Source organism: Lissotriton vulgaris, chromosome 5 (assembly GCF_964263255.1).
Source record: "Lissotriton vulgaris chromosome 5, aLisVul1.2, whole genome shotgun sequence".
Lineage (NCBI taxonomy): Eukaryota > Metazoa > Chordata > Amphibia > Caudata > Salamandridae > Lissotriton > Lissotriton vulgaris.
This window is the reverse complement of record NC_141693.1, coordinates 696,986,408-696,999,074: the sequence shown is the minus strand read 5'-3', so window position 1 is coordinate 696,999,074 and position 12,667 is coordinate 696,986,408. Positions and strand designations below refer to the sequence as shown.

At 46.0% G+C, this 12,667-nt stretch overlaps 1 protein-coding gene across 2 annotated transcripts in view; it reads right to left on the bottom strand.

The window, feature by feature from the left end:
- LOC147711410 (cGMP-dependent protein kinase 2-like) overlaps positions 1-12,667 on the bottom strand; it is a 2,360,133-nt gene that overhangs the window by 1,511,988 nt on the left and 835,478 nt on the right. For both annotated transcript variants that reach the window (XM_086922130.1, XM_086922129.1), the window contains exon 5: positions 10,911-11,016. In XM_086922130.1, the coding sequence (XP_086778256.1) occupies positions 10,911-11,016 (106 nt within the window). The remainder of the gene's footprint in view (positions 1-10,910; positions 11,017-12,667) is intronic.

Here is a 12,667-nt window from a genome sequence, read left to right as displayed (position 1 = left end):
GGTCTCAGCTCTGCAGGAACTGTGGATCAGGCTGTAGGAAGGCAGGCAAGCTTGATCTCGTCAATCTCTGTCGCTCGAGTTCCGGCGGGAACTGCAACAAATCAGACGTCGAGGTGCAGGATGGTGCCTGTTTGCACAGGGTGGTCACTCCTTGACCACAAGGGAGATTCTTCAGTCTTCTACGTCGAGTAGGATGTCGAAGGGTCCATAGTTTCGTTTCTTATGTTTCATCAGGATAATCTGAGTGCGTTGGCACTGCTCCCATTCTTATACCAATCTAGGGGGCTGGATTACCTGCTAGGTCCCCTCCTATGGGTGGGACCCAGGAAGGGGGTGGATACACCCCTTTCCTTTGATCCAGGCCACGCTGGGACTGGGGCTGGTCTGACCCAGAACCGGTTTGGCCGGATTATGCAAGGGGAAGCCTTGTGCTCCCCAGGCAGTTTCTGGTTTCTTTCAAACCTCCCTGCTACAATCCACTATCTCCTGTCTGGGGTGGTGTGACACCTCCCTGTGACAGGTAAGCCTTTGTCCAGGCCTCCTGTGCTGAGTTTCGGTCAGCAGCAGGAGGTCAGACTTGTGTCTGTGGCAGAAGCATTCATTTTGTGGATCTGAGGCTCTTTTAAAAATCAACCGTGTTTTAGCAAAGTAACATGTCGTCTCCCTCTAGAGGGGTGTAATGCTACCCCTGTCGCCAGGACTGGCGAGGGGGTAGTATTCCAAATCATATGACACCTTACACAACATGTTTTGATAAAGCCAAACCAAAGTTGACATATACCCGCGAGGATTATAATGCACTTCATTTCATCAACTTTTATTCGATTATAAAATTGTATAATCATAAAAAGTACAGTTTATAAAGAACATAAATTAGTACAATAAGAAGAGGTCATTTACATTTGAACACATGTAATGTTAAAAGACGATTTTACGACTAGTTGATGTTACTGTTTTTAAAAAGGTCGCTATCAATTTTGCTTCATGCGGGGTTTTCGGTGATTGGAGGTAAGCAAGTGCTGGATATGATTGTCTGAGTCCGCTTGAACGGAGGAGGGGCAAAATCCATTTTTTCCTTGCCGGTCTATAGTATTTACAAAACAAGATGACGTGTATCGTTGATTGTTTGGAAACCCCATCACAGGGGCAACATCAAATTTCGAGACCAGTTATTCAATTCAGGAAATGAGACCATGCGGAAGTAAAGGTCGAACCGTAGTCTTGTCAATAGGAATTTTTCATAGTTCGAAAGAAAGAACGTCAGGTAGGGCTGTATCAGTTTCTCTGTCTGCACTATGCGGATTTTTTCATTTTGTGTTTTAACAATCTCGGCTTGATTGCGAAGTTCTCTTAAGTGGCCCATGCATAGTTCTTTCAGCTGTTTCTTTGAGATATCTTCTATTGAAGGTGGTTCTAAAAAATATTGCTCACGATCAAGATCTTGGAGGAATTTGTGGACGTAGTTGAGCCACGGTATTTTTCTCCAGTATGCTAGGCCAAGGCATTCGGTAATGAGGGAGCGTGTTATGTGACTTTCGGGGTTACACCATATACGGTGCCAGAGTATGAGAGGCTGGCATTGTATAGTGTCTGTCACATATTCCATGCCCAGCTCCCGATGTGAGGCTAAGATCGGGGAGCTTTGAGGAAGAGCTAAGATATATTTGATGAAAGCGTTCTCCGTAACCTGGAGTTGGTCGATGCATCCGTGACCCCAAATGCCTGCTCCATATGTGGCCACACTGTGGCATTTTGCATAATATATCGTTAGCAGTTCAGCTGGGGCAGGTTTACCTAGCTTCATGGAGAAAGCACTTAGTGCTGATACTGCTCGGCGAAAGTTGAGATTTCTGGCTTCGATTGCCTTGTGCCAGGTCATTGTGTCTTCCACTAGTATGCCCAAGTATGGGTATACCGATGTTTTTTCCAGTCTGCTGTTATTAATGAATATGGACTTTGAAACTCCCCGTTTTGGTCCGATGGTCATTGTGAAAGTTTTTTTGATGTTTACTTTTAGACCCAGGGAGTCCATGAATGACACATATTTGTTCAACTGCCGCTGGAGTTGGTTAGATGTCCGGGCCAGGATGACCGAGTCGTCGGCATACAGGAGGATGGGTATCGGGCGGCGTGCTATCTGTGGGAGGTCCTGGCTCCCTTCCAGCATAGCCTGTTCAAGCCCGTTGGTGTATAGATTGAACAGGAAGGGAGCCAGTACACACCCTTGCCTTACTCCTCGTGATATTTTGAAGGGGCGTGATAGTTCGCCACCGATGCCGTAACGAACTCGGCCTTCCGCGTTGGTATATAGCTCCCTCAGGAAAGCTAGTATGGGTGGGTCCACTCCGAGGTTTGTCATGATCTGCCACAGCTTTGCATGCTGAACGCAGTCGAATGCCGCGCTCAGGTCTACATAGACCAGATAGATGTTGCCTCCTTTCGCGCGTGCGTATTTTCCAGCCAGGAGGATCAGGTTTAGGGCCTGTTCCACCGTTCCAAGCCCCTTCTGGAAACCATATTGCAGGTCTGTGATGGTGTTATTCTCTCGGGCCCAAGATTGTAATCGGTCCAGGAGTAGTCGACCTGCAATCTTGCCCGTGGAGTCCAGAAGGGAGATCGGTCGGTAGCACGCGGGGTCGTTGCGGTCCCCTTTCTTGAATATTGGCAATAGGGTAGATGTTGACCATGATGGAAGGAGTCCGATTTCAGTGACTGCAGTCATTACCCGAGTGATTATTAGTGACCAATAGTCACTGTTATATAAAAACAAGTCCATAGGTACCCCGTCTGGGCCGGGGACCTTGCCGGTTTTTGAGGCTTTAATAGCCTTTCTGACCTCGTTGAGGGTGAAACGTAGGTTAATGGGGTGAATGTTGTTCTTTGCTTGTTCCTGGTCTTTTGTTTGGGGAAGGTCCGTTGGTATGCCGAAGATTTTTGTGAAGTGGTGAACCCAGTCATTCTCGGTTATTGCCACGTCTAGGTGATGTGGGTCAGTGATGTTATCCAGAAAGGGTGATCTTATGGTCTGCCAGAATGCAGTGCTGTCTTTTCTTAGTGCGCTCTCATGTAGTTGACGCCATAGGTCTTGCTTTATCTGTTGCTTGCGGTTTTTCCGGGCGTTATTGTACATTTTCCTCCGTTGTGAAATTGTTTGGGCATCTCTTGGTTTCTGTCGAAGGGCTTCTTTGAGGGAGGTGAGGGCCTTTCGACAATCAGTGTCGAACCATCTCGTCGTAGGAAGTTTTGGTTTGTTTGCTGTGTTTTTGAATAGCTCTTCCCTTATTGCTCCTTGGATGTTGTTAAAGGAGATGATGATTGATTCAGGGGATGCCTCTGCAGACAGACAGTCTATTAACCATAAGTGTGTTTTTTCGAGTATCCTTTGTGTTGTCTCTTCAGGGTCGATCTTTGATCATTTAATAGCGTAGCCATTCTTCTTCTTTATGGCCAGCGACTGTTGGTCGAGGGAGCTGGCTTTTATTGAAGATGAACCTGTTTTTCCCATAAGGAGTTCCACACTGAGGGGGTAATGGTCGCTAATTGGACTGGACCCTACTTTGTAGTTTTTTAGTAGTCCTTTACAGGTGTTTGAAGCTAGGATATAGTCAATGGTTGTCAGACAGCCTCGCCCATGAAAGGTGGGTAGAAATTCCTGCACCGGGTTAACTAGTTCATTAGCAAAATCTAAGTCCAAGGTGAAGAGGATTTCGTTCAGCTTATTTCCACCCGGGGTATGTACAAAATGAGGGATGGGGTTTCCAAGTTCATTCTGTAGTCCGCAGATCCCGTTTTTGTGATTTGGACACAGTGTTTGATTGAAATCACCTCCCCAGATGTAGTTGAGTGTTGCGTTATGGTTTGCGTTTTGTAGTGAGGATATATATGCCACCATTTCATCTAAGTGTGAGCAGCATTCCAGAGTGCCAGTGTTATTGTAGTAGTTTATGAGTATAAATAAGTTTCTCGTTGATGCTGTCAGGTGCGTAATTTGAATGATTTGGAAGATGCATGTTTCCTTTAGTAATTTCACTGTGAGTGGAACGGTGTTAGAAAAATAGATCATGAGTCCACCTTTTGGCCTTCCCATTGTGCTAGGTGTTGCTTTGGTAAAGAATGTCTTGTAACCCACTAGATGGAGAGGGGTTATACGCCAGGTCTCTTGTAGGCACAGGATTTGTTGGCTCCTTGCTATGATCAGCCATAAAGGGCATGTTATTTTTGCGGTTAGGCCTGCAACGTTCCAATAAGCAATACCTATTCTCATGGTCTGTGTTTCTTTCACGTTGGCAGATATTGTCAAGTTGTTAATATTGACTGCATTGACTGTATCTTGCTGGATGCTTGATCCCAGGCTGGTATCTCCTTCTGCTGGGGAAGTACTAGTCAGGAGATTATTTGGGTATGTCGATGGTATCTCAAGTGTATGGGGAGACTCTGGAAATGCTATATGCTGTTTATCGGATGCAGAGTGTTGTGTAGTGTCAGCTTTGTGGTAGCTAGATTTATCCAGGAATGGTCAGTCGACCATTTCGAGGCAATCTAAGCGATTTTGGGTTGGGAAGCCCTGCCATCCTTCATATGCTTGATAGGGTCTGTCCTGCCAATAAGGTATTTGACGTTCTATGTACCTTTCTCTCGGTCCGCCCCTGGCTATATATTCATGTGGGTATTCCATCTGATTCCATGGTGCTTGGTGCCATGGGTCCTGGTTTCGCGAATCTTTGGGGTGATGGTGCCATACCCAGGGTGGGGGATTGCGATGTTGTTTCACTGGGGGGTAGAAGAAGGAAAGGTGTTGGGCGTCTATCCCCCCTTTTTTGTCGAGTTGAGGCCAAGCACAAATATGGTCTACGGTTGAGGGATCTCTACATGTTACGATGATACAGTCACCGCGTATTGATTTTTTCGTTTTGCCTATCCAGGCTACCCTTCGGGCTGTAGTGATCCCTCCCGAGAGATGGGATTCAAGGGGTCTATTGATGCTTAGCCACTGCATGGCTTTGTTTTTAAGTGACCATGCAGTTTCTGGTGTGTCGTCTGTTAACTCGGGTACTCCTGTTAGAACTATTGTATAGGGAGTGACTTCCGGGGGCAAGTGGGCAGGACGTCTAACTGCAGGAGGTTTTTTGAGTGTGTTTTTGGGTGTTTTTTGGGGGGGCAGAGGTTTCGATGAAAGGAGTTCAGACTTATTTTCTGGACAGATTCTGCTGGAATCTATGTTTGTTGCTGAACATGGGGTGTGTACCGTATCTTTATTTGTGGTTACAGTTTGCTGTACTGTTTTGGGAGGTGGTTTCTCCTTCTGGGGATGAAGCGTGTTTGCTGTGGATTTGGGTATTGTAGTCGTTTGTTTTAAATTTTTCTGTGCTGAAGATGTTGGGTTTGGATGATTAACTGTTTTCTGCATGTGTGCTTGATTTTGTTTTTTGGGTGGGTGCGAGGTGTTGCGCTGGCCCTTTATGTCTATCCGGGTGTTTGAATCTAGGAGGGTGGCCGAGATTATAGTTAGTTGGGCTTCGAGATTTCTGATACTTAACTGAATAGGCTTTAGATATTGGTATAGTAAGTCTTTGGTTGTAGTAAGAACTTGCGAAGTGATTCTGCAGGTCTTACATTGGTTTGTGGTGTTGTCGTTAGAGATTGCCTTGTGTGGGAGGGTTGATTCGGGGAGATGTAGTATACTGTGAGTCGTTGAGGAGTTTGAGTGAGTTGTTGTGTGTTCCTGGCACGATAGACTAGGTGTTTCTTCACTGTTTGCTAGACGAGTTTTCGGAATTGCTCCTTCTCTCTCGCCTTGCTGGGGCAGGTTTTCGGTGGGTTGGACATCTCCCTGAGATTGACAGCCAGCTAGGTCGGGAGTTGCTTCCAGGTCGTCAGATGTTATGGAAAGATCCGACTCAGAGTGCGTGACTGACAGGTCTACTACCGACGGGACGGTATTTGAGTCTGGTACTGACAGAGTCACAGGAAGAGAGCTGTTTTGAGTGTTGAGGTTGATTGGAGAGGCGGCATTTGCTATAGCGCCTAATGATGAGCGCTTCGCGTTTGCACTCATGAGATCTAATGATACTCTCTTCTCCATCAGAGCTATGCTTTGGTTTATCGTCTCATTGACCCGTGATATGAATAGGCCAATAGGGCCTGTTACTTGTGCTACCTCCTGCGCGTGTTTGGATTTAGGTTTGGAGGCACTTCTTGTTTTAGGTGGCATATTTGTTTGTTGCTGGGTCGTTGTTGAAAGAGGAATGGCCCGGTCCGGTCTCTATCGGGCACTAACGGGCAACAACGGGCCCGCCCTTGGCCCGGTCTTCGCCCCGGGCTGCGTCCCGCGCGCGTCCCGCATAGCGGGTGCCGCGAGAAGTTGTAGCGCTTCGCTGGGGGCGGGGCACTGGAAGGGGGCGCGGCTCTCACAGGAAGAGGACCAGCTGAAGGTGGTGAATGCTGGTCCTCGCAGTCCTGGGGCCGGCGCCTCGTCCTCCTCTGCAGCCTCGCGCTCACAGTCACTCAGCGGCACTTTTGACAAACAGCTATGCTACTCCTGTAGCAGGGATCGGCAGCCGGAAAAGAGAGAATCTTAACGATGTTAGGCGGTGAGTCTTCCTCCACGAGTGGCACCCGCGCAGCGGGTGCCGCGAGAAGTTGTAGCGCTTCGCTGGGGGTGGGGCACTGGAAGGGGGCGCGGCTCTCACAGGAAGAGGACCAGCTGAAGGTGGTGAATGCTGGTCCTCGCAGTCCTGGGGCCGGCGCCTCGTCCTCCTCTGCGGCCTCGCGCTCACAGTCACTCAGCGGCGCTTTTGACAAACAGCTATGCTACTCCTGTAGCAGGGATCGGCAGCAGGAAAAGAGAGAGTCTTAACGATGTTAGGCGGTGAGTCTTCCTCCACGAGTGGCCACAACTCTATTTGATGGCGTTTCCTGGTGTGAAGAGTTCTGGAGGGAAGCTTCAACAGACACAGGCACCTCCGTCTGCTCCTCAGCTCCCGGCTGCCAGTGAAACTACACAAGCTGGAGCTCAAATGGCACCCACGGTCCTGCAACGCGGTAAGCAGACACCTCGAATCTGCAGCCTCCGTCTCTGCTCGGGGCCGGGGCGGCCGCCTCGGTCTGTCCTGTCCCACGCTGCTGGTCCGGATAGCTCCCAGACACGCAACTACAGTCAAATTTCGGGGTGGAGGGGTAGATTCTTCCAGCAATTGGCAGAATGGAGATGCAGGGGTTTTGGCACCAATGGGAAGGCAGCCCGCTCCGGTGCATTTCAGGTGCACTTAATAGTATATGGTATGGCATTATCCCGGAACAGCTTAGGGAATTGGTCCCGACAGCTGCAGACAGGCTCAGCTCATGCTAGAGCACCATCTCACATAAAACCAAGCATTCTGCCTCCAGGATTGTTAAGGCCTGCCATAGGAGTGACTGATAGGTATATATGTGTCCAGATAGGTTTAGATATAGGCATACTATATCTAAGCAAGGGGTGATTACACCACCTTGCCCCAGCTGAGTGATCAGCCAGTTATGTCAATTTTAGATAGCCAGCCAGGGGTGGCAAAAGATATGCTGCAGCCCCTGGTAGGCCTTGGATGCACCTATGCCCTGGGCACCTATAGAACTCTGTACAGGGGCTGATAAGGTGACCCAAGCCAATCTAGTTATGCACCTAGCGTACATGGAATCCATTTTACAGAGAGAGCAGATAGCCTGGGGCCCTGATTAGCAGGGAACCAGGCCAACTAAGTCGAAAACCAGCTAAACACAAGGCAAAAAATCTGGGGTAACCATAGTCAGGTAGCCACCTTCCTACAATTCACATGATGGGAGAATGAAAAATTGGTTTCAAAGATAACTCCCAAGTTCCTAGCCTTAGAGTCTGGAGTGGGCAGAGGGCCAAGTTCACTAGGCCACCAGCCTGAGGACCAATGGGAGACATCTCTGTCAAAGAGAAGAACCTCAGTTTAATTGGACTTCAGTTTAAGGCAGTTCTCAGATATTCATTTGCTCACCTGTCCCATACAGGCATGAAAGTTGTGAATGGTGCTGCAAGGGTCCTCTGAGATGGATACTATAATCTGAGTGTCATCGGCATATGACACCATGGCAAATCCGAAGGATTTAATAAGCCTGGCCAGGGGAACCATATACAAATTGAAAAGAGTCGGGCTGAGGGACGAGCCCTGTGGAACCCCACAAGGAAGATTTAAACTCTGAGAACTCAGGCCATCCATCTTCACAAATTGTTCCCGGTTAGAAAGGAAGGAGTTAAATAGTTGTAAGGCGGTGCTGGCAATGCCTGTTTCTTGAAGTCAACGTAGTAGGAGGCCATGGTCCACCGTGTCGAATGCTGCCAACATATCCCAAAGGATCAGTGTTGCTATGTCTCCCTTATCGACAGGGCTCCTAATTTCTTCTGCCACCATAATCAATGCAAGCTCCGTGCTATGACCACCAAAAAACCATATTGGGAAGGATCCAGAATGTTGTTGTTATTGATAAACGTGGTAAGTTCTTGATTCATGTATTTTTCAAGAATTTTTGCTGGCAGTGGCAGACGAGCTATTGGAGGATAGTTGGCGGGGTCTGTTTTGTCCAGATTTTATATTTTTAATAGTGGTAAGATGGAGGTCTTTTTCCATAATTTGGGGAAGATACCAGTTTGCAGAACATGGTTAAATAGTTCTGTGAGATGGGAGGCTATCAGTTTGATTACTGAGATTATGATCTTGGGGGGGCATGGATACAATGGTGAGCTCGATTTGGCGGCAGCGAGAAGTTTAACCACCTGCTCGTAAGTAATTGGTTGGAACTCGGAAAGAAGCACGGAATTCGGGCTACTGGAGTGTTTTAACTCAGGGGGATCCCGAATACTCACCACCTGAGTAGGGTTCAATGTAAATTTGTTGTAGATGTCCTGAACCTTCCTGCAAAAGGTGGAAGCCAGGGTGTCACAGAAGGCTTGATCCGGGGTTGTCTCTTTGTAAACCTGTACTTGGCTAAGTTTTTGAAGTGTGGTGAACAATTCTTTGGCATTATTCCAGGCTTTGTCAATGGTCTCTGAGAAATACTTGATTTTTGCAGTATGAATCCTAACTTTATACTGGGTGAGTGTATGAAAGGCATGGCACGCAGGGCTGTGTGCCAGGTTGACTCCTCGGTTTTCTCTACACCAAGACACGCAGCTTGCAATGGCAGAGTGCATAGCTCTGGAGAAGGGTCCCTGGGGTGGTACAACCAGTGTTCCAGCCCAGGGGCATCAGTAACGAGGGACATACAGGGGTATCTGAAGTTGTGTCAATCATGGTACAGTTTTAAGGAAGGAGATCTGACATTGGGAACCTGGTTAGCAAGGGCCCTGTGCAATTACAATTCGAAATCACATCATGCATCAGGAAAAAAGTGGGGGGCAACCATGTCAAAAGGGGCACTTTCCTACATGGTGTCACACATGATATGGTGTCAATTGGCAGCTAATGGCCAAAGTATCTGGAAAAGCTAGATAGATATTGTGGAAGATATGGGGAGGGGGATTTTAAGGCAATTAGAAATTAAATAAACTATGATATTCTAATAAAAGGCACACTTTAGAAAATAATGAATCAATCATTCTCCGGAGCTGCACCCGTTTCCTGGAACTCCCTCCCTGTGGATGTTAGGGCCAAACCTACCCTGAAATCCTTTCATTGATGTATAAAGACTCATTTCTTTAGACTAAATCGGTTTGATGTAAAATAGCTGTTGGGCCTTACACTATCTGACTATCTTTTATACCATGCGCTGGCTCCTGTACAGTTACATTCTTCTCATCACATCCACCCTCATTCCCACACCCTCCTTTCAACTTCCTTTGTCCTCACCACCTCCCTGACCTTCTCCATTCTTGGCACTTCACCCCTAACACCCAGATTCTCTACCCTCTATTGTACTCTTGTTCTCCTCCCCTCCGGCGTTCTTGCCATACAGACCTTGCTGCTTCCTTTCTATTCCTAGCTCTCTCTTGCCTGCTCCAGCACAGTATAGCACCTTCTTGTTCTCTCATCATGTCTTTGCTCTCTTATCATCTAATCTTCTCCTCTTCCCTCTACTTCTCGTGTTACTTCTTCTTGTTTATTGTACAAGGTTATTATAAGACTGTTGCTGCTTTCATTGGTGGCTTTGTAGAGCACACCCATACCTCCTGTTGCACATGAGCTATGTGAAACTATACTTTTAAGGTACTGAAGAGTAACTAACAAAGTTAATTGTTGATGATGTAAAACTGTTAAATACATTAAAAAAAATATTGTAGATAGTCAGGTGGGAAGGCAGAGGACCAAAACGCTAGATGTGGGAGACTAAAAAAGGAGAAAGAAGGGAAAGGGGCATGCATTACAGGAAACATAGTAACACAAGACATACATAAAATGGAGTTCTGAGATCTTATAAAGACACTCGACCTGTTACCTACCCATTCATGCTTGATTATTTAATTTTGGAAAAGTAACTCCCAGATCCTCTTCCATCCATTATACTCTTCCTCTCCTCCCCTCCGGCCCTCTTACTGTACAGACCTCGCTGCTTCCTCCCTTTTCCTAGCTCTCTCTTGCATGCTCCAGCCCTCACCCCCACGTAGAACGTTAGATTGGAAGACACAGGACCAAAACTGTGGATGACGGATACAAGAAAAGGAGAAGGAAGGGAAAGGGGTACATATTACAAGAAATCTAGTACCCCAAGACATACATAAAATTGAGTTCTGAGATCTCATAAACACACTTGACCTGTTACCCACTGCCTCTATTTGCTGCTATTTCGTCACAGAACTCTTTAGTTTCTTGAAATATTTTTATAATTGTTAAGGGTACTCCACAGATGGTGGCAGAATGTCCACTCCTGGTTATTATCTGGTACATTTTGTTTTTTGGAATTAATCACTGTACCTGCGCAGGAAGCTGAAGTACTCCTGATGTTGTGCCTGTCCTGAGCTCATCATGATGTTTTGAAAAACTTGCCGGTCTAGAACCCAGATCTTCGAGTCGATCACAGCTGCAAAATAAGAGGAAATTATTATTATCCATCTCCTTGGAGACATAGGACTGTGACAAAACTACTGCATTACATAGAATGGCAGAGATTGAAATGATTCCTGCCAGATGCTGCACTTTGTGTTCACCCTAGACAATTTTATAGGGAATCCTGGCTCCAAATTTATTTTAAGCACCAACATCCCAATTTACATTCCGTCTTGGGAGCTCTGTTTTTCTTTGGTATTAATTACAAATTCTGTGCCATCATCTTTTTATTGGATAAACAGAAAGAGATTAGTTTGTCACTTGACATCAAATGTGGTTAACTTGGCGTATTTACATAACTGTCTCCAAAGATATATAGGACTTCTATAACTACTACTACTACTAGTAATAATAATAATAATAATTATAACAATTACAATAATAAAAATGATTATATTAACAACAGCAACATTCACAGCAATGAGTATATTAATATTAACAATGGTAATTATATGAATATTACTATTATTTATTTAAAAAAATAGCAATTGTAGTGTTGTGAGACTATGTGCGCTAGGACCCTCGTGGTTCTGGCAGGACTCAACAGAGGAATTACATAACTTGTTGGGAGGTATTAAGGCATGTTTATTAACGTTTATGACGTAATGAGAGTGTAGAGTGTGATCGTATGTAGAGAAATAAAGACATCTGTTACAGAACTCCACGTGTGACGTATTCATATCCATGCTCCCACGCTGGGGAGGGCAATACATCTGGCAATGAGTCGGGGATACGTGTCCCAAGGAAACAAGATGTCTCTCCCTGAGAGTTTGGAATGGTACAGCAAACTGCTTGTGCATGCCAATTATGTCAAAATGAATGAGAAGCAGTTCAAAGTTGGCGCATATGGAGTTGAAGCCCTGCTCCAGCTCAGACACGGGTGTTGATCAAGTTGAATGCCCAGCAAAGGAACACATTTGAAAAGCCCACAAGAATCTGCTGGTCAGGCTGAATGAAGAGATATTGTGCTGCACCATAACACAGAGCCATCATCAATACAATGCAAAAAGATAAAAGTAGTGAAGTCCAAGTGTGAAAGACTAAACTGTTACTTACCGTCAAGAAAGAAGATGGTGCCTTACAACCCCTGATCAGGCATGCCGGCCAAAGTGCAAGCACATGAACAGTGATTGCAGAAGTCACAGTGAAGAGTGAACAGCAACAGTCACCCGAGCAGCATATGCTCTCAACGGCAGAGCGCAAAGTACGATTCAGATGTGTTTCGGAAACCACCACCACAATTCGACACCACCATGAAGCAAATTATTGATGCCAGATAACTGCCTGGATCAAGACGTTCGATAACTTCATTTAAAAAATCATTAATTACTACAAGAACCTTGCCATTGGAGGAGTAAAAGAAGTCCTGAAGAAAATCTCACAGATTGATGCAATATCGTACCATCTGATCATAGAAACATTGGGAACTAAGTTCAATCCGATGCCAAATATCGACTATGAAAGGTACATTTTCAATCAGGGTGACTGCAAGATGGAGAAAAATGGATGAGAGACTTGACATGCTTATCAAACACTGCAAGTTTATTGGGTTTATAACTGAGAAGCCATATGCCTCAGAGTTATGAATGGCTGTTTTTCAGATTCATTCAGAAGACGCATGATGA